At 41.6% G+C, this 22,678-nt stretch overlaps 1 protein-coding gene across 3 annotated transcripts in view; it reads left to right on the forward strand.

Moving 5' to 3' along the window:
* The window catches only part of ksr2 (kinase suppressor of ras 2), a 94,537-nt gene that overhangs the window by 27,086 nt on the left and 44,773 nt on the right, over positions 1–22,678 (forward strand). For 2 of the 3 annotated variants that reach the window (XM_084024821.1, XM_084024820.1), the window contains exons 4-5: positions 3,335–3,370; positions 4,166–4,667. In XM_084024821.1, coding sequence (XP_083880947.1) covers positions 3,335–3,370; positions 4,166–4,667 — 538 coding nt within the window. The remainder of the gene's footprint in view (positions 1–3,334; positions 3,371–4,165; positions 4,668–22,678) is intronic. The other variant, XM_084024822.1, reaches the window with a different exon arrangement.

Below are 22,678 nucleotides of genomic sequence, written 5' to 3' on the forward strand. Positions count from 1 at the left end.
CAGCAGAGCAGCAGTGACTTCTCTCTCCATTACCTGTTTAACAAACCTCTGGAGAGGAATAAATGTATTTATTTATTATTCAATTTCATTTATTTTTTCTATAGGTTTAGGTGGTTCTGACTAAATCACTGGCTAATACATGCGGAGAAAGAATGATCTAAGAATGTGACATGCTCAGAGCATCATCATGTTTTTAAATTAAATGATGTTTAAATGAAAATTGGCTGCGAGTGTATTATGATCATTTTGCACTACGACACTATGACTTTGTGTCTGAAAGACGAGGAGCATTGTCAAAGAGAAGCATCGTTGAAATGTGAATCCAGCACCAGTGGGAATGTTTCACAGAAGGTGATTAAGCATAGTCAAGCCGTGCTATCAGCAGGCTACTGCTCTGTTGAAATGTGATAAACCACAAGAATCAATCATTTTTCTTTCAAAGCGCTGTGTGACAAATAACTTCTAAAACTTACTCTCTAACAAACACAAACAAAAAAGAAAAAAATCCCTTACATCACAGTTCTCAGAGGGGTTGTGCTCGGTATGTGTTCTTCATCTCATTTAGATTTTGTTTTTGTTTTTGCCGAGGTGAGATCATGTGAAACAAGAAAATTCACAAGTCAAGTCTTGTTACTATTTTGCTGAAGCAGTTGCTAAGATACTAGTGCGCTTGATGAATGGATTCATTACTTGAAGCAACAGTTTCATGAGTGCGTTTCAAGTCCATTGCTTCTCTCGCCCAGCAAATTTCACTTGGCCATCAGCTTGATGAGAGCACTGTCAAAAGCTTTTTTAAAGTGAGGCTGCCGTGTGCATGAATATAATTGCCAAAAGGGAAGTTCGGAATTTAAATTAAAGGTGATTGGTTGGCATTTCCAAAACCGTGTTGGATTTCACAAGGTGCTAATTTTGAAATAAACAGGACCCATTGGCACCACGTGAGGTATTATGGATCTCTTGACCCGACCAAAAGCAATCAGCTCCTCTGTTGCCCCTTATGGGTATGTTCAGCCCCGGTGGTGTGAATCCTCCTGTGGCCTTTGATCGGTTTGGTTCACGCTGGGTCAAGCTGAACTTTTTTTACATTTCTGAGTGGCCTGCTGTGGTTTTATTCCTGCCAATAAAAGAGGCATGATTGAGCATCACTCTCATCTTCCCCTACATATGTGGAGGATCTTTTGGGCCCACTTGTCCCTCCTGCATCCTGATGTCTTTCTGAAGGGGGTTTTTAGGGGTTCAGGCACAAGTGCAGAGCAGCAGCCACAGCTTGACTTGAGAGGCCCTACTGACTAATATCCATCGGCGTTAATTACAGTTGTCAACAGGGTGCATATTCCAGAGTCTAATCCCTACAAATGTGATGTTTTGGAACATCAGTCGGTGTCAAATATGAACATGGTTTCATGTCCTTAAAGCATTCAAGTTTACCTTTTCACATTTTCTACTTTGACCTTCCAAACAAACATCTTCGGTGCAGGGGATCAATAACTATCAGCCATGCAGTGCTGAAGGTTTCCATGACAACAAAAGGCAACACCTTCAGATTACCAGAGAGCAGCCGTTGTTTAACTGTACTGTGCCTTTGACATTTCTTTGCTCCCGTTTGATGGATGTGTCATAGAGTCACAACGCGGGGACCACGGCTGATTCCTAAAATATTTTTACCACTTGAAAGTTAAAATATTTCAATAACTATATTTGCGCATGATGACGATGGCACATGTCCTAATTGCTGAGCTGAACCTTTGCTGCACTCTTTTCTCCGTCTATTTATTTTATGGCTGATTTGTTTAAATGAGGAGTCATCTATGCGATACCTTAAGGAGGCTGGAGCGAGGTCGCCTGAAAGTTCCCTTGTTGCCGTGGGCTACTTTGTATGTCATCTCCAGTAAATATCACGACATAAAACGTGCGTTTTGTGTTTAAATAGAACAAACGTTAGAAGGCAACAAGTAGTACTCACTCATCTTTTTATGTCTCATCTCAGCTCGCTGTTAGGACACGGCATCTCCCTCTGCTGCAGAGTTCCATCATTACGGTTGTTTTTTAATTATTCATCATTCAACTTGACCTGACCTTGTAAGGTACACAATCACATGTGACATTGTGTACCTCCCCGCAAATCTAATATTAATTTTCAGATTTCTTTTTACTATTTTAATGTATATTTGAATTTTGTTGACATCCCTACATTGTACAATTATTACTAACAGATGGTCCTTGCATTCTCCTTCCTTGCCTGAATAAGCTCTTTCACATAACTGTACTGTACTCATCTTTATGCCTTCTGTTTTAAACAGCTTAAATTATCATCAGGTTTCTACAGATTGCGTCTCTGTGTTGTGTTCAGCTCTGCTTGCCATTAGCAGTGCAAGCAACATCATTTTAAGCTTGATGATTGCAACTTGTTAAACGACCCGCAGAAATCTCACACTTCCTTTGTACGTATGATTCCAACAGGAGAGTTAACCCAAGTGATGACATATTATTTTACCTCAGAAACCAGAGGGTGACCACAGCCACTTTGCTATTCTGTTCATGGAGACAAATCAATGAATGTGTGACATAACCTTTTCTTCTCAGAGAATCGGTAAAAGAACTATATGCATTTGCTGCAGTATTAACAATAAATACACGTCGGACCGCAGGACATGAACTGCAAACAAAATGTTTCGCTATGTTTCAGTAAAGCTAAACAACCTTTGGTGAATAAACACTTGGAGTATATTTTGGGGTATAAATTAGAAATTTAAAGTATATTGGAAAAAAAGAAAATGAGACCCTGGAAAATGCCTGCATATTATGTCCCTTGTGACTTTGCAAACGTCTCTTCCCACAACTCGTCGTTCCTCGCGGCCCCTTCTTCATAACATTACAGAAGAGGAAAGGCCGCAGGCTTCTTTTCCCCATCAAGTTTAACAATTCCACTGGGATCTTTTTATGGGAGATATTTTCCGTGGTTCATTTGATGTTGCTGGTGTTGAGATTGTGTTTGAAGTTTGTGTTTTTGATGCTTATAGTTCCTTGGAGACAATGTCAAAAATAATGTCACAAAACAAAAGTGTTGTTGACAGAAATTTGCATGAAATGTGGCTTGCCGGTCAATAGCAGTTTTTGAAGATTGCGAGGTAAATTTTGCCCAGAGTCATGTGTGAGATACTGCATCTGCTGAGACTTACCCAGGATCAGTTCTTCCAACACTGTTTTGTTTTGCTGAACCGCCTTTTGGCTAAACATAACTGCAGATGGAAAGAAAACGAGGATGCTGCAGACTTATTTCTGTTGTGTCTCTGCCAGATCAATAAACACATTCTTTTTTTTCTTCTTTCTGAAGAACAACTTGAGGAGGATAAATTGCACAGTAACGGAGGTAAAGTATTGTCATCTGAGTTCAAAAGCACTCATTTTGACGGCTCACCTTCAATTATGTTGCCTATGCTGCTCTCTTTTCCATTCAACAGAAAGTTTAGTTTCACTAGAACTTGTCTTGTGTTATGACTCATGCAGCTTTGACCTGTTCTGTTTTGGTGCGCTCTTCCATTTTTCTCGCTCTCTCGCTCCATCCATCCATGCTTAATCCGCTCCACATCAGCATATTTCAACCTCTGCACTCCACGTTCACATCAGATAACAGCGCAGTTAATTCTTCATCACCCAAATTCAACACATTTGCTGGTTGTAAATGTCCGCCCGCTGTGGAGGGGTAACTCTTACTGCCGCAATCAAGAAGGAGAGCGAATGGGTGTTTTAGTACCGAATGAATGCATGACAAGAACACCTTTAGTTTAACATGATACACCATATTACACAAACATTATGAACACATAACATGTTCTCACTCTCCATACATGGTATGCAGGTAGTTTTGGTTTTATTTGCCCAGGTTTTGAGACATTTGAGACAAAACAGTTTTCATAACTGGGACATAGTTTCTGGAAATGTCATTTTTCAGATGGCATCTTTAAAAAGCTGTGATTGGCATCAACAATAATTAACTTACCACTATTGTTTATGTTTTTAGGAGGGTAGCTCAAAGACAGATAACTCAAAATCTGGGAAAATGTAGGCCAAAGCTATGTGCGTGGCTAAAACTACACTTCAGATAAGCAGGATGATACTGTACGGTATGTTCCTTTGTTAAAGAAATCTCTCTCACTTCCAACAGGGAGCCAGGCGAAGCAGGACTGGTCCATCCAGTGGCCCACCTCTGAATCGGGCAAAGAAAACACTCCGGTGTGCCAGCCAGAGGTCAGTCAGTGGATCCGGTACCAGCTCTCCCAAAGCCCCAAAGTTCAGTCCAAGTACAACCAGCACATGTGCCACAGCCCCCAGGCTCTGGCCCCCCCTTTATATGCCGATCGACTGACCGTCGACAGCCCAGCCACAGGGCTCTTCCCTCCCCTGGACTTTGGTCATCGCTCCCTGCCCCCGTCACCCCGCCAGAGGCATTTTGGCCACACGCCTCCTCGGACTCCCTTGGTGGTCAACACCATGACCCCACCTGGCACTCCCCCCATGCGGCGAAGGAACAAAGTGAAGGCCCCGGGCACGCCACCCCCGCCCAGCCGCAAGCTCATCCATCTGCTGCCGGGCTTCACCGCACTGCACCGCAGCAAATCCCATGAGTTCCAGCTGGGGAACCGCGTGGAGGACACGCAGACGCCAAAGTAAGTGTTTTTAGTCTTCTGGGTTTGGGATGGAAAACAGTTGGAGATTTGTGTTTTCTTTAAGGCCCAAACCATGGCCCAAATGGGAACACACAAATGGGTTCACCAAAATGTCTAAGCTCAGGATCTGAAGCGACTATCATTCCAAATAGGTTGACAGGTCTGGGAAAGCAGGAAGGAGATAAATAAGATACATTCTAATATATGAATGCATTTTGCTGTCAAAGGTCTATTTACACCTGTGGAGATTGTTAACAGGCTTGTATTTCAATTAGAATCAGTTGAAAAGCGCACAAAATATATATATTTTTTATCCTTACAAAGACATGTCAAGCATGTATGTCCGTCTCTGGCGAAAAGATCACCTCGTGGTTTCATTGATCATTGCTACATTGTACTACTTCAAAAATGAGTTAGATTCCACGTTGCATGATTTTTGAGATATTTCTTAGATTTTAAGATTTTTCTAGACATCAAAGATCAGGTGGCTGAGTGCTTTAGGCAATGGACATTTACTGAGATGCACCGTTTGATCGGCTTCAACAGGAGACGATCAGCTGAACACAGACCAGGTAGACTCACATTTCCACACGTGACATGTGATAGTTTTACATTGGCTCGTGTGCCGACAGCACGGCGTCGCTCCCTAGCATGGTCCTGCTTAGAACCATAACAAGGCTAACAGTTAATGGAGGTTACATTGACTTCATTATGTCGCTCAGTAAAAATGAGTATCAAGCCAATATGATTATAATGCTGTCATGATGTGTTCAAATGTAATCATGTCAAATGTGTTTTTTGGCCTGAAACTTGAATAGTTGATTGAACGAGATGAGTTCACAGCAATATTAAATATACTGTACATTCACCGGCCACTTTATTAGGTACACCTGTCCAACTGCTCGTTAACGCAAATTTCTAATCAGCCAATCACATGGCAGCAACTCAATGCATTTAGGCATGTAGACATGGTCGAGACGATCTGCTGCAGTTCAAACTGAGCATCAGAATGGGGAAGAAAGGTGATTAAGTGACTTTGAACGTGGCATGGTTGTTGGTGCCAGACGGGCTGGTCTGAGTATTTCAGAAACTGCTGATCTACTGGGATTTTCACGCACAACCATCTCCAGGGTTTACAGAGAATGGTCCGAAAAAGAGAAAATATCCAGTGAGCGGCAGTTCTGTGGGCGCAAATGCCTTGTTGATGCCAGAGGTCAGAGGAGAATGGCCAGACTGGTTCGAGCTGATAGAAAGGCAACAGTAACTCAAATAACCACTCGTTACAACCGAGGTATGCAGAAGAACATCTTTGAATGCACAACACGTCGAACCTTGAGGCGGATGGGCTACAGCAGCAGAAGACCACACCGGGTGCCACTCCTGTCAGCTAAGAACAGGAAACTGAGGCTACAATTCGCACAGGCTCACCAAAATTGGACAATAGAAGATTGGAAAAACGTTGCCTGGTCTGATGAGTCTCGATTTCTGCTGCGACATTCGGATGGTAGGGTCAGAATTTGGCGTCAACAACATGAAAGCATGGATCCATCCTGCCTTGTATCAACGGTTCAGGCTGGTGGTGGTGGTGTAATGGTGATGGGGAAATTTTCTTGGCACACTTTGGGTCCATTAGTACCAATTGAGCATCGTGTCAACGCCACAGCCTACCTGAGTATTGTTGCTGACCATGTCCATCCCTTTATGACCACAGTGTACCCATCTTCTGATGGCTACTTCCAGCAGGATAACGCGCCATGTCATAAAGCGCGAATCATCTCGGACTGGTTTCTTGAACATGACAATGAGTTCACTGTACTCAAATGGCCTCCACAGTCACCAGATCTCAATCCAATAGAGCACCTTTGGGATGTGGTGGAACGGGAGAGTCGCATCATGGATGTGCAGCCGACAAATCTGCAGCAACTGCGTGATGCTATCATGTCAATATGGACCAAACACTCTGAGGAATGTTTCCAGTACCTTGTTGAATCTATGCCACGAAGGATTAAGGCAGTTCTGAAGGCAAAAGGGGGTCCAACCCGGTACGAGCAAGGTGTACCTAATAAAGTGGCCGGTGAGTGTAACTTCCAAACGCTTAAGTTAGCTCCAAGCTGTTTATAACAGATCATTTAAACTACTAATGCCAAGATATTTTAAGTATTTAAATTAAATATATAGTAATTTATTTCCTAATGATTTGAATAGTGTATTTACAGCAAATAATCACCATAGATGACAATAATAAAGAAAAAAGACAACATTTAGAATGTCTGATGGTTTACACTGACTGTTTGGGTGAAAAAATGCATTCTGGATCCTTTCTGTCAAATATAGTTCTTCGAAAGAAAATAGGAATCTCCCAAGGAATCGGGAGGTAATTTGTGCATCTCTATTGCCGAGACAAACCTGGTGAAATCAATGAACCAGAGTATTTTACTGCACCTCATACACATTTATTTTTCTCTAGCAATTATTCTGAGCATAGTCCCGAACAGTAATGCTCATTACTTGCCCACTTTTAATTATATTTTATGTTTGAAAATGAATTGATTACAACATCAAACCTAATGTTAGATACAATAATAATAATAATAATAATAATAATAATAATAATAATAATAGGGATATAATCGGGGGAAGAAGTATTAAAACTAAATGCACTCAAAATGTGTGTATGCTTGGAAAGAAGATGATCTGGAAGCATCAACAAAATGATGCAGAATATTGCTGTAATTTAGGACTGAGGCCACATGAATTTTATTGCACACATTTGTTTGACTGTCGAAATAATCTTGTTTATAAAGTTACCCAGATACAATATTCAAAGTTGTTACGGGTCAGTCAATTCAGGCAGAAGGCAACAAACAGAGATGCTGTCCTCTCTAGAAAGTCCCACAACATAATTCCATCTCATCCACAAAAGTACCACAAAAAGGAAGTTAATGCCCCACCTTTCCTATTAGTAGTTTTACTAGAACATAATCCTCCACCAGAGCCCAATCAGATTAATTCCTGTCCATAAAGAACCAACGGCCTGCCGGTAGAGATAAGGAGCCTCGGGCCGAGTTCCTGACCGGCTATGCCTGTGTCTGGTGCTATGCTGATCAGATTTGGCCACGGACAGGGTCCACCACAGCTAGGTAATCAGGAACCAGAGTCCGCCTCAGGAGAGCTGCACTCATTTTGATAATGCCATTAGATGACAGTGCCCTATCACTGCTACACTTGTTAAGTTAATATTTGGGAGTCGTCCTCTGCTTTTACGATGGCCATCTGGGTTATATTCGGCGTGTGCTTGGTTCCACCCACGCATGAGCGTGCGTGGTGGGTGTGTGCGTCTGTATCTGCCCGGCGAGGAGTGGATCATAGCTGCAGTGAATAAGCTCAAACGGCATTAGAGAATTGATTACCGGTCCCCGAGCGCTGATAGACTGCAGGCTGTGAGTTGAGCCCCTCTAATCAATGGCCTGCGTGTGCCTGGAAATGTTGCAACTCATCGAGATGGGGCAGATCTGCTGGCTTCTCTGAGAGCCAAGTACCTCTCATAATACATCATAATTGGTTGGAGGATGGTGCTGGCAAGCATCAAGTTGGTGGTGGAGTTGTGGCATGAGGCACTTGTCCTCCCTTCTTATCTGGATGCGTGAGGGGATCAGCTTCATCGCAAAGTTGGTGTTTGCTTTTTCCTCGATGCAAGAGTAGATGATCTTAAAATTATTTTATTATTGTTTTCTTTTGTAAGGTGACCTTGAGTGTCTAGAAAGGCGCCCATAAATAAAATGAATTATTATTATTATTATTAAAAACCTGAAAGGTCATACCGTAGTGGTGTTTCCTCATAGGGCCGGGCGATATGGTCCAAAAATTAAACCCCCGATTTACGATATGTTTATATTTTAACAATAAAAAACAGTTAACAAAATAAAAAAAGAATGTTGTAAACATAAGTCCATGCTTTCGCTGGTCATTTAATAACTTAACATGACTGCATGTATTATTTATTATTTATTTTGTCTCTATTAAATTGCCATTTGATTGATGTGTCCATTCTGCTGGCTGCACTACAAATTGCCCCTCGGGGACAATAAAGATGCCATGAACCTTGAACCTAATTTCCTATTGCGATTACTAAAGTGCAACTCACAGCGACACACACGTCTCCCACTCGGCTGGCTGTCTCTGTTTGAGATTTTAGGATAATGCTGATGCTTTTAGTGGCCACAGGTTTTAGAAAACTACAGCAGGTTTGCTCGAAGTCGGACGCTGAAGAAAACTCTTAGGTTGTGTGTACTATGAACGCTGGGAGCGCAGGAAGACAGTGGCAGGTGGTTCTATAGCGTTATTAAGTAAAACTTGATTTTCACTTTTAAAAATCGTCCTAAACCAAACCAATCCCTGAATAAAATGTCTAAAATATCATAAAAAGGGTATATTTCATATGTTAAGGCTGCCACACTACATACATATTTCCTCCTATTACCAACCTCATGGTTTTAATAAGCCCACAGCGCTCCTTAGGTCCTCATGTTCTCTTGCTTAATTGGCTAGCCCTGTGGCCAGGACACAAGAACCAGGGATTACCCTCTGACCCCAGGTGACTTTTTCTCCCTATTTCTTAATGAGATACGGCCTCTTAGCTTAACTATCTTACAAAATGAAAAATGTAGCAAAGACTAAGAAGTTGAATGTGCAACAATGTAATCATGCTGAAGGGAAACGGAGGTTTGGTTTTGATAGATAAGTAACATTTCATGATATGAAATGCACTTATTGCCTATTGTTGTCCATATGTAACATTCTGCATGTGCATATGTTAGTTCATTTTACTCTGTTTTTCTTGAGCATTTTATTCCCTTGGTATATTGCCACTACAACGTAAAAACTGGAGAAATTACACTGAAAATTGATGATCAGGGAACGTTTGATTTTGAAATATGGTCCATATTCATGTTTGTGGCTTAATGGACTCAGGAAACATTTTTATTAAGGTTGGTTATGTGGTTCTGTGACTCTAAAGTTGCCATTAAGTGATTCCAGGGCGTCATAATGGCCGTTCTAATGCGTAATAGCCTCCATTTCAATGTTTATTCGGCATCAGCTGCACAAGATGTATTTTTCAGATACTGTACCGGGGTGTTTCTGCAATCATGGTGGGAAATTTGTTTCCAGACACTTTATTGTAAAAACTCAGCAAATACTGTGATCCGCCAGTGCAGACCCTCATCTTCTTCTTTATGGCTCTGTGCTTCTTGGTTTAATGCGTTTGTCTGTGGGATAATGTGTTTTTCTTTCAGCATGCAGCGAACCACAGGCCGGTTTCCATCCCTCCGTAGAAATAATAAGCAAATTGCCTCCTTACCAAATGTGCTCAGTAATATATATAATTCCAAGAAAATCTCACCCTGAGATGAAACAGCTGCCAATTTGGCATGTTGTAATGTGAAAGAAAGCCCACTTTCACCTGTGTGGGGGAATTGTAATATTCTTCATCACCACCTGTCAAGTGCAAGTCCAAATATATTCAGTTGTTTTTCAGCCCTGGTTTGGTCTTTAGTCTACTGACAAAGACATTTTGCCGATTGGCTTGCTCTCACATTCACATGTAGCCACCAAATTCTGTTCTCAAATTTAACACTCATATGTATCAGTTGATTTTCCAAATATTAACAGTAGTCCACATGAACCACTCTTTACATCAGAATAAATCAGATCCACCATGCAGCACTTATTTGAAAATAGAATATGTCACTTTTAGAGATGGTTGTTGAATGTTTGATGACGAGCCATCTAACATATAAAAGGCTATTTTGAAAACGGGGTCCTGCACAGGGCTCCATCCACATGAAATGCACCAGGCATGTTACACTGAGGAATTTTTATGATTGGTTTGTGGAATCTCAGGCATCATAGTCAAAGAAGCCCTTTATATTACCTTTCCTATTTGTGTGGTTCATTTGCTTCTACGTCTAAAATGTGAGCTAACCTCATAGATACAAGATTGACGATGTTGACATTTGATGGCCAGATGTTCCTCATGCTTGAAAAGGCCAACGGATGAAACCAACATAGACCAAAGCAAAAACGTATTAACATGTTCAGTGGGTGAAGGATTCACAACGACAGCTACAGACATTTTATTTCATCCAAAGAATGCAAAAGAAGAGCCATGAGTTTCAAACTAACTAACCCAGACAGAAAGGATCATTTAATTGGGTGAGAAACTCCAAGCGATGGGTGCTAATTAGATTTTTTTTCCTTCTGACTGATAGCAGATGCTTGTTAACCATTAACAGGATTTGTGCCTTGTGTACAGGAGTATTGTGGATAATGTGCCTAACAAGCTGCCCAGCTGCACTGACAACCAGATAAAATGCATCCTTTATCACCAGCTTCAGTGGATGAAGTCAGCACAGTTTAGTTCTCGGTGAATAAATGCGACAACTCCTCAAGACCAAAGGCAATTTCCCGTGTCTTGTTCCCTCAGCTTCTGCTGATTAAAGTGAAGGGAGTTAGCCTTGAAGTTGGCAGCAACTCCGGCTCAGAAACATTTAAGGTCGACTGGTCTTTAAAGTTGAGCTGAAACGGCATTTCAAGAGTATGGAGCTTCCATGCCGTGATGTATTTCTGGGTGAAACGGGATAAAGAGGTGGGACATTGGACGTTGGGAGGAATCTGATTTTATTGTTTAGCTCGCGACCTTCTCTAGATCTGTGCAGAGCCGAACTTGCAGATTGATGTTGTGATATTATTGGTTGAAATTGCTTGGTAGTTGCTGATAAGCACACATCGTATTTCGTTTGCCAGGAAGAGAAATATTTTGTTAACTTTTCGACATTGTTAAATAGGTGCACAGTGTGATCGGGATGTGATCTGAAAGGGTTAAAGGGGCATTTGTCCTCCCAGCTTTTATTCAAAATGTTGACAATTTATTTTGACTGATAGCATCAGTGTTTAAAATGTGTTATTGTCAGTTAATGGTTAATTAGATACATATCTACACCAAGGTAAACACAAAATCATAATCTTCTTGTCATCAGGCAAAAAAAAGTTGCACCAGTTGGCAACCAGTTCTCCAAGGAGACGGGGTGAAAGAGCACACCTGTATGAGATCAATAGAGTGCCAATATTACTGTTTACTTTAGTGTGATGACTGAAGCTGGCATGCCGTGAAAATGTCATCAAATCACTAACCCAACGTGACATGAGTGATTACGGCCAGTATAAAAATAAATTTTGAAATTCCTATATAGGTATAGCTCATCGGAAATCGGAAGATTTTCCCTGTTAATATGTTCTCATTAACATCTTGTCAGTGAGCCGAGAATGGCCTAATGACGGCATCCTTCCCCCCCACGTTTACTAATTTGACTTTGAAATGTGAGAATCAATTTCTGCATTCAATCAGCTTCTGCATGTCCCACTTAGCACCTGCAAACACTTCGTCGCAAGAAGACCGCTTCAATGAATGTGCACAAGTTGTAACAGCCATGAGCTGTTTTCTTTTTTGGGGGGCAGAGGAACTAATTCTACACCTTTCTTCTCTTGGGTGTAAATGTCAAAATACCGGCTGGGTTTCTGAGTTCCTGTAAAGGGTTCTGGGCTGCTGAATCAGGAGAGAATAGAATGTAGTTATAAAACGCCTTTTTTCTATTATCTGATGTCGCATCCTGTCACATCTGGAAGGTAGAGCCAACGGTGAAGTCTCTGCTATGATAGCAGTTGCAACATGTTCATAGTTTTACTTTAAAACCCCAAGTGCCAGATACCCAGCACCGCTTAAACTTTAATTTATAGCCAGGAGTGGAGCAGTAATTTCATTTAGCTTATGTTGCAGCCTTGCTATCTCTCTCCCTCGCTTGTCTTTATTTCCCAGCATCCCCCCCTCTCTGTCTGTGCCCTTTCCAAACCAGAGAGACTCTTTGGGATGGAGTGTCAATTAATGAACCTTGTTGTCTATGTTAATGAGTAGTAACTTGCGTGCACGGAAAAGGCCAAGTGAGTTTTAATTCTGTCACAGTCCCACTTGGCGCGTCACACACACACCAAGATCCTTCTGGAAGATGGGCGTGTTTGTTTTTCCACGACTTCTCGACCCCCCCCACCAGTGGAAATGGTAATATCATATAGTTAATACCACTTTATGAGACTTTCACAGCTTTTTGAATGTTAAGTACTTTCTTATTGAATTGGATGTTTGCTAATAAATCAGATGGTGCCGGGGGTTGGCATGATTCACCCTCTGCTTCTCTCAGGGTAATTCTACCATGCAACGCTCAGGGGATGCAAATTCGCTTCCATTCCTGGACTAATTTAGCTGTTTGCTTTCACCGAGCTGGTGTACACATCATATATTTCTCTCTCCCCCTTCCCGTTCCCCTTTCTCCCTCAGTTTCCCCTTTCTTTCTGTCCTCGCCCTTCTCACTCTGCGTCTCTTTTGAGAACCTGTCAATGAGTTATTTCACCGTCATCCATAACATCTACCTATTCAGACAGATTGGATTTTGTTTTGTCAGTGGTTTGAAGGAAAATGATAATGGTGTGTGCGGTGTTGACTGAGATCAAGCTTCGGATACCACAGAGAGAGAATCCACTTAGGGGCAGCTATGAGGCGGTAGATGTTTAAAGATACATCTGTGATCTAGATGTAAAGGTGCCCTCCGTAGAGTGCAGATCTCTGCATCTGCCATGACCACCATCGTATTGTGTGATTTTTCACTACAACCCATAATTGAGTCACTTCATGTCAAGTCACTTTTATTAATATAGCACACCAAACAAACAACAGCAGTTGACCCAAAGTGCTTCCCAGTAAAAAGAATTCTGGCGGAATCCAAAAATACAAAGCCTTATTAACTTAGACTAAAAACTGAAAGGTAGGGCTGGACCTGATCTGAAGGGGGGGTTTCCAGAGCCTGGGGGCAATGACAGAGAACGCTCTGTCACCTTTTGTCTTTAGGTGTGTGTAGGGAATGGATAGGAGGTGTTGGGATGATGACCCGAGTGGCCTAGATGTGGACTGACTCCCTGTCTAGACACTAATGGCCTGTAAGCCGTCATAAAACACTCTTCATTAATACTTAAAAACAAGTCAGGTAGGCAATCATCGTATTAGACATTTCCTAACATCTTGTCAAAACAAAATTAAACTCACCAAGCTGTCCGCTACACGTGTGCGTGCTGCTAGCTCCATTAGACAAATACTTTCCAAAACAATAAGTGTCCAAATTGCCCCCCCCCCCCGGAGACCGGTTAAGCGTGGGGAGTGGGGAGTGAGGAGTGAGCAGGCTGTCGATGCCGGTATAAAACAGGCGATAAGAGTGGTTTTGACAAAGAGTGAGTCCCCGAAACCAGACCACCCAAACAGTATGCGGTTTATTGCCGTAGAATGCGAGATAAGGCATGGACAGACACTGAGGTGCACAATTACTCACAGATGCACGCACACATGTGTCCACTTGCACGATCCTCCTGGTGGAGATAACACATAGGTTAACTCCTGCACACACAAATAACAGTAAACCTAAACTAAATATAGACATTAATGTTCTCACGCCTGATGCCGTTTAAGGTTTGTTTACACCAGCGTTATTCGAAAAACACAGCAGTAAAGTTGATGCTGGTAATTTACTTAGTAACATAAAAAAAGAGTTGTTTGTTTGTAAGAGATAAAAAAGGAAGCAAGTAAGCAACATTTCCTAATGAGATAAAGTGTAGAACAAGGAAAAGATGGGACAAGGTGAAGCAAGCCCATTGTTTTCTAGATCAGGGTACCACAGAGCAAATGATTGTGGTTATTTCATGGCCATGACTAAAGGGAAAGGAGAATGTCTGTTTTAAAATAACCTCATTAAAGTAAGGTCAAGAATTAACTTTGGTGGTAAACTTTTAAGCCAACGTCGACAAGAAGTGCAAAAAGTCCTTCAGAGTTGCAGAGTTTTGCAGAGTAGAGGATCTATTTCAGGTGCTCCGGGTTCAGGAAAGTCCCATTCACGTCCTCCATGTGACTCCTGTTTGGAGCACTTCTTTGGCTTCGATGAGCATGAAACTCTCCCTGGAAACAGAACAAAAGACTGAGATCGCAAAACCTGTGAAAAACAGCAAACAGAATCAGCTGCACCTTAAATTAGTTCATTTTCAGATCATGACTGACCCTGACTGACTTCTGCTCCATAGCAACAGTAGCCAAGGCTCATGAGTGTCGTAATATTTATAATGGTGATCATCACATTAACCTATTGTTACATTATCAGGTTGAGGCTTATGTCTTCATGTTAATGTATTGCAGTTGTTGATTTATATTAATGCCATAATTAAGGAAAAACTAAATTAAAATAATCTCACAGGTACTTGTTGACATAATGATGTTAATACAGAGGTTACAGAATTTCAAAACAAAGCAAAATGGAATTGGACAGACAGTTTTTTTTTGCGGCTGTGGTATGTTCCTGTTTAGTCTGTATGGTTTGTCCGTTTCTTTGTTTGTCCAATATAAAACACCGGAAGGGTCCGTGGCTCCAACACAACAGCTGCTCCGGAGCACAAAAAGTAAAAGAAAAAAACCTCACAATTCCTCCATGACTCAACTCAGTCAACTAAAACGACTCCTTGTTGGTGCAGAGCTTTGTTCCATGGAGTGATCTGTATTCTGAGGACAAGGTTGTTGCCATTTGTTGTGAAGGAAGAAAAAAAAAAGCTTAAAAAAATTCAGCAGGCATCAAATCGATGTCGCTGTTCCCCCAGACGATCCGCTGAGATACAGATCGGCCTTTACCCGGGACACACACGTCGTCGCATTAGCCGGCGATCTCCGACCCCGGAGCGTTATTGGTCCCACATGCTCGGCAGCATGGGACATTCACCGCGTAGTTAAGTCCACTGCACAATGCCTTGTATGTCAGATTAGTATGATAATGTATGAGTGTGAGGGAGGAAGCTGCGGCTTCAGCGGTGTCTTAAGGGGGGATGTGAGTGTATGTCTTCTTTTCCCTTCCGACAAAGGCTCATCCATGTTAATCAGGGTTTTGGCCCCTTTGCCATTAATGACAAGTCAGGTGAAAAGGGATGTCAACACCAGGCCCTTAGCAGCCAGACGCTGCCAACCTTCCCCTCCATCCATCCACCCTTCTATCGGCTGTAATGAGTGCTCACCCCAGGCTCCACTGGCGGCCCAGAAATTGGAGTCATGATTATGAATTTATATGAGTGTTTAGGAGTGGCCCAAATGCCACTGTTGCTGGTGGAGAATGGATTTATTTGGCTGATGCTTTTTTTTCTGTGGTAATTTGTGAACAAGTGGGAGCTGGATGGGGCGGATAACAGGATTTGAGTGGGTGATTAGAAGTTATCCTTAAAACCTGTGTAGTTCTTATCTAATAACATGATGAAAGGGTCTCTGAGAAACAACCAAGCTGTACACAGGGAAGATTTATAGCATTAACACTGTGCTCAAAGCATTTGGTTCATCGTATGGACGTTTTATTTTTTTTTTATTTTGATTGAATTATATGAATCCTAAGTTTCTGAGCTCAAGCATTAAAGTTGAATTTCTGTCCGTCTTTTTGTAATATTAAACACTAAATTGTGTGAGAATGAAGTAAAACGTTGCTCTCACAGAGACCACAAAAGCTGAAATCACATTGATAGCTGGTGTAGAGCATGACTGTTTCACTGTCCAACAACCATAAAGGGAGTTATTACCATCGTACATCACTCAGGCCATCAATTGGAGGCTTTCATCTCAGTGTTTCTCTCTGATGTCGAAGTCAAGACAGATAATATCTGCTTAAGGTTCCATATTGTCCCTGACCCCCTCCTTCTTTTTGGGCTCCCTGTCATTTACTGCTCTGCCTATGTTTCAAAACTACCACTTAACCCGCACGGCTGTGGGCCAGATAGCTGTTTTCGCTTCCAATGCTGTAGCTTTAATACTTGGATTAGAGGGTTTAAGGTTTGAGCTATGGTTTCATTTTGAATGAATCGAGCAAATACATTCTTATTCAATTTGATGCAGGAGAAAATTACACACAGACTTGTTGGCGTGTATTTGACAGATAAGCGAACCAGGCTGGAACATAATAAAACCTTAACATTTAAGACCGCTAATTGCTTACATATAAAAGAGCAATATATTATATTTTTTTGCACAAAAAGATTTAATTACTTCCATGTATATGTCCTGAATTTATACATTTACAATACAGCCAGGCATGCCTTGATAGACATTGGTCCATTCATGAATGTATTGGCATACAAAACATTCACACATTTAGAATTAGAAACATCTGAATCACCAGTCAAAGAAAATTAGCAATGAGTACAAAGGAGCTAAACACATGAGCAATGGAGATAGCAGCACTAATAGACCCTTTTAAAGGCAAGGTGTTCCGATACAAAATTGCCATGCAAAATTACAGGATACTATATGGTATCGACTTCCACCCCTCCACCCCTAGAGTCGACGGAGGAGGGCTGTTTGTGGATGACAGTTCCGTCATCTCGCCAAGGAGGTGATAGTTGGTAGACAATGGAGCTGAGCTCATGTAGGGCTGTATTTCTGTAGGAAAGTTAAGAAGGCACAATTCCTGTGAACTTTTTACAGAGGAGCGATACAGAGCATTCCTGCTAGGAAACATTATAAACTATGTGATGATGTGCACGGCCCAGGACAGGACGGCTCTACAGCTGGTGATTAAAACGGCCCAGAACATCATTGGTACCCACTGAGAATCAGTGATATTGGTGACAAGAGGTGCCTGTGGAGAGCCCAAAGGATATTAAAAAAAAACAAAACCCACCCAGACACAGCCTGTTCACCCTGCTGCCTTCTGGCAAGTGTAACAGAAGTATCAGCTGCCGTATCACCAGACATCACAGCAGCTTCTTTCCTCAGGCAGTGAGACTCCTCAACACATCCTCCACCCTCCTCCAGCTAATGTTGTTTTTTTTCTTATGTAGCATGAATGGGACTACAAACTGCATCTTGTTGTACATTGACAATGAAATAATCTTGTACCTTTATAGTTCTCTGACCCTGGTCAGAGGTGGCCGATGCTATCTTTGATTGGGCAGTTGACAATGAGACTTTGTGAAGGGTCAGTTATGGCAATATGATTCATGTATTCATGTATTAATGGCTTTCTTTCAACAGTATGCACTCAATGTATTGCATTATTGCAATTACCTTTCGATATTGTAATTTTCATTCAGTTAGTCACTCTTTCGGGCTTGCGTGCTGAAGGCCAAGGGATTCACAGGAAATGATGCATGCGCCAACAGAATTCAATGCAGAAGACATATATAGATAGATACATGTGATATATGCCAAGACCAACAGACTAACAGGCAGTGACTCAGCTTGCCCTGAACAAGAAACTGATATGCTCATTTGATAGCCCGACGTGAACTGATTCATGCAGATGGCTCTTCTGCCTCAGGCTATGCTGTTATGAAAACGCTTAAAAGAGCAAACAGTTGCCATTATAATTCATCTTCAATTCACAGGCTGGCCATAACTTACCAGAAAACTCACTGTGCCCGCAAGTTAAAAATCAAATGTGCCAACGGAATCATTATTTCCTTGTTCTGTGTGCAATAACAAAAATGATCTTGGGACACCTGTTTGTATTTTAAAGGCTCAGAGATGAATGGGACTCCATCCCCATTCATCCAAGATAATTCAGTGGCAAATTAGGTACACTTAGAGCAGTGCGTTTGTATATATTTAAAAGGCAGTGTTTGAATCGGTGGCAAACATCCAAAAGTTGGATGCCAATAACAATTCATCACTAATCTGAATAACTTTTCCTGATTGCGGGCTTTCGGAGTGTGTCGGCTCTGAAGAATTGTTGTGTTGTAACTCTGAGCCAAGCTATTGGTTAGATACAGACTATTTTATGGAGCCACAGAATATCTCTTTAAACAACAAATTATCACCAGCTGGTGGAGATGGCTGGTGTACAGCACAGGTGATGGAAGTAAACAATAGCGCCTGATGTACCGGTACCAGCTTTTAAGAAAGTTACAATTGAAAGAAGCATTCCTTTGAGAGTGTATATAGCAAAGTGTATTCTTTCCAAACTGTCCTGTAGAAAGAAAACATAAACCCATCGTAAGCCATTACCATTACCATACTGCTGTTCATGGCTTCACATGGCAACAGCACTTAGGGATTAAACTATAAACCAGACAGGCTGTGCTGGACCACGACACGCATTCCCAAGAAGATACTGAAAAGACAACATGTCAAAGTCCGCCTTCCTGTCAACTTGTCACTCCTCTGCCCCGGCTCCCTGGTCCCATACCACTTCTCTCGCTTCGCCTCTGATCATCGGCTTCCCCCACCCTCTCCTTCCCCCTCTCATTTTCTGTTTTTCATCCAGGCTTACTCTCTTTTGCAATCCATTGTTTCACTGATTTTCCACCTCGCTTTCCAAATCCACAACACGCAGACTCCCATCACCACTTGAGTGCTGTGACTCCACTGGCCTCTGACATCCCAGCGAGAGACGAGGGAAGGATGGAGTGAAAAGCACGTTTTCTACTCATTTGTTGTTGCCATCGCCACAGTGATCAGCAGATGTCGTCACAATGAGACGTCAAATGACAACCTGAAGAAAAAAAAACCCCTCTGGGCACACACACCGACACACACAGCCTGACCGACACACCTGCCTCATGTCCATCCTCACGTGTGTTAACAGACAAACTGTTTATTTAGTGGTGACGTCTGCAACGGCAGCGTCTTGTGGCTCCTTGGATGATGTATTGGTTCAGTCAGCTCTTCTTATGGACAAACATACGGTTCGAATATAGCAATAAAAAAAATGTACGCAGTTCCATGATGCTGTACATTCGTTTCCATTGGCCACTTTCGTGGCGACGTTTGTGGATTCACTGTTTCTAAACCTCCTGTGACAAGGTGAATCAATGGAAACAAAATCTCAGTCAAGAGTTTAAAGTTTATAGAGCTTTTTAATTAACAAACTGGGATGTTTGGATTGTTGCACTTGCTGTGCAATAACAGCAAATTCCCCTAAGGTTAAGTTTGGCATTGGCTTAACTACACTGCCTCAGGAAAGAAAAATAATAAGTCCACCCAGGTAAGCAGACTGCCAACTTTTATTCAACTCAGGCTCGATAGGGCAGACTTCTGATAGCAAGACACGCAGCTTTGGAGGAAACCGCTCAAAGGGATCACAGTAATTCTCAGATGTAATCATTATTCTAGCCGCCTTTATTCCATTTTTCCACCAACTTTATTAAAGAAGCAAAGAGTGGCGACCAGATATTATTCCACAGTTCAATTTGCATAAAACGCAACAGGGTGCTTTTCTCGTCATATGGGTCCCGGCAGAGCTCTCTGCATCTTTCTGTGGTAAAAAGTTAAGGTATGCAGATGGAACTGCACAAGTAATTTACTATCCTAGACAGACACATATGCTAATTAGACAGTTTGAATGCTTTGCAGTATCACAGAGATATGCCATTTGCTTGAGCAACTGATAGCTAGTTAGCGAGGCAGAAAGCTGTGCAATATGCATGATGCTGCCTTTTCTTTTTAAATCCTCTTGATATGTCTGAAGGTAAAGGAAATATGTCATTTGAAGTATGGCTGTTCTCCTGTGCTCTCCTCTGTTTTTGATCAAATGGAACATTTACTTGAAGGTGTCACTGTAATTAGCATCTCTGCAAGTGTGTGGGGGGAGTTGATGTGGAGGAAGTGGGTAGTTGAATGCATGTATGTGTGTGCATGAATGTCAGATTTCATTTTTAATATGTTTTATTATCCTCGCTTGCATATTGTGAAGTGGCAAACTCATCTTTCAGATATACAAAGCATCAAGGAAAGTTAAAACAAAGCTTTGATCCCACCTTATTGGTTTCGTAAAAACCTCTCGGTTCACACAGCATTGGACTGATTCCCTCTGACAGAGCGGATGACAAAGTAAACTTCTCATCATCTTTAAGAAGAAACAAGCTGTCGTGTACAATGGGGTTGTCACGATTTCAATTTGAAACTTGAAAATCAGTGGAAATTAGCTTGATTGTGACCTTTGAAGCCTACGAGTCAAATAACCGAGGAACAAAAACAATACAGCTTGCAGGCTGCAGATGATTGAGATTTATTTATTTATTTATTTATTTATTTATTTCGGGCATGTCAGTTAAATCATCATCATCACACATCTTTGTTCAAATAATACAATACACATGGCCGAAAGGGAAAGCGAGAGAAGCCAAGGCTTATCTAGTCCCGCCCCCATTACCCACAGGATAAAATCGTCATCATAATATTATCTTATCTTTTGCATTTTCCATTTGACATAACATTTTCTTTTACTTGTGACATTTGACATAACAGATTACAGCAGTAGGTGGTACAGAGAGCTGAAGTCCAGTGCATACAGATTACGTGTGTGTCGGACCATACAAGTTTCTCAGGTTCAACTTATTGTTTGGGTACAGAATGTTCATTTGTTATGCTCCAATCCCGACACAACACCATGTCTGTTGATTCGTGCCTCAGACCTTTTTCAACTCTCATGCAATAATCTGTACCGGTCAACGGTTGAATTTACATACTTCTTCTTAAAGCCACTTAGTGTTGCTGATTTTTTGACAATTAGCAACCCTCATACCTAACACATTTGGTATGGTTTGTTTGGGCTGGTGTGAAGCTGTCACTCAAACACCCCAACGAACCAACAACGCAAACCAACCAACAAACCAAAAGATTTTAAGATGGCATGATTTCAAAAGATAAAATAGTAATCTGTTATCGTGAAATTTGTTCAGGAAGCAATCTTTACATATTTAAGGTATGTATATAAGCAATCGTCAAAACTGTCCCTAGTCTGTAGAACTTTATGTTTACTCCTCTTGGTTCACTTGTAAAGTCACTGTGTGTACACTGTGTTGTTTTTTCACTTGGTCCACACTAAATAAACCAAATTACAGGTGTGAAAGCACCAGAACAATGCCACAGACGTCAAAAATGGGAACAAATTGTGGTCTTAAAATTGAACAATAGAACAATAATGATTCATTGCAACGGGTTAAACAGGAAGAAAGAATACGACAAAGAAATCAGCAAATCAGCAGGTAATAAGCATGACACAGTGGGTCATTTCATCACTGCAATAGGTCGAGAGGAAACGCCTGAACCATGCCATGAAAAAAAACATTTTTTCCTGTTTACTCCGTAAGGAAGTCCCAAGGGGAATCAAGACTCAAATGCTCCCCGAACACAAGTATGCAGTGATTTCTATCTGTGGGAAAAGCACCGCGATGTGCAAGCCTCGACTAGATCAAAAGACAACTCTAGTATTCACCTTCATTGATTTCTCTTGACGAGTCACCCACCTCCCTCCTCTTCTGTCTTTCTGTCATCTCTGTGTATTTTCTAAGTTTCTCTTTCCTTGAACTTTTCATATGCAGAGTAGAAACGGCAACCTAAATAGATGCTTTAACAACTGTGGGGTTGACAGTCTCCTCCTCCTACGCCCGCCCGCCTTCACTGACAGCCGTTTTCAAAAACCAAAATTGGGAATCCTCTCCCTTCTCTCTACATTCATTTTCACTTTCCCCCTCAATGAAAATCTACAAATCATTCGGGTTAGGATAAAGGCATGCATACAGGGAGATGAATGGTTTCATTTAGATTCAAATTGCATAAAGTGAGCTAATCGGAATAGCTGACAAAAGCTCTATGACGGAGAAGTGATAACCTGCGGGCTGCTTCCTTATTGCAGGAGATGGGAGTGAAGTGCTGGGCTGGTTTACAGGTCTAATTGCATGACTCAGTGTGGGGCGTGAGAGACCGACATGGGAGGGGAAAAATCCTTAATGAGTGTTACTTTGTGTGAAAAGTCGGGACTCACAGTTTTGAGGGTTTTTTTTACTTTCAAAAGTATATTTTTAGGGTAAAACTCTTTTTTCCCCATTAGTTTTCTTACTTTTTCCTCGTCTGTCTTTGTTATGGTTTACTCTGTCTGGACTTTCAGCAATGTCGT

The sequence above is a fragment of the Eutrigla gurnardus genome (genome assembly GCF_963514095.1).
Source record: "Eutrigla gurnardus genome assembly, chromosome: 13".
In the NCBI taxonomy this organism is placed as follows: domain Eukaryota; kingdom Metazoa; phylum Chordata; class Actinopteri; order Perciformes; family Triglidae; genus Eutrigla; species Eutrigla gurnardus.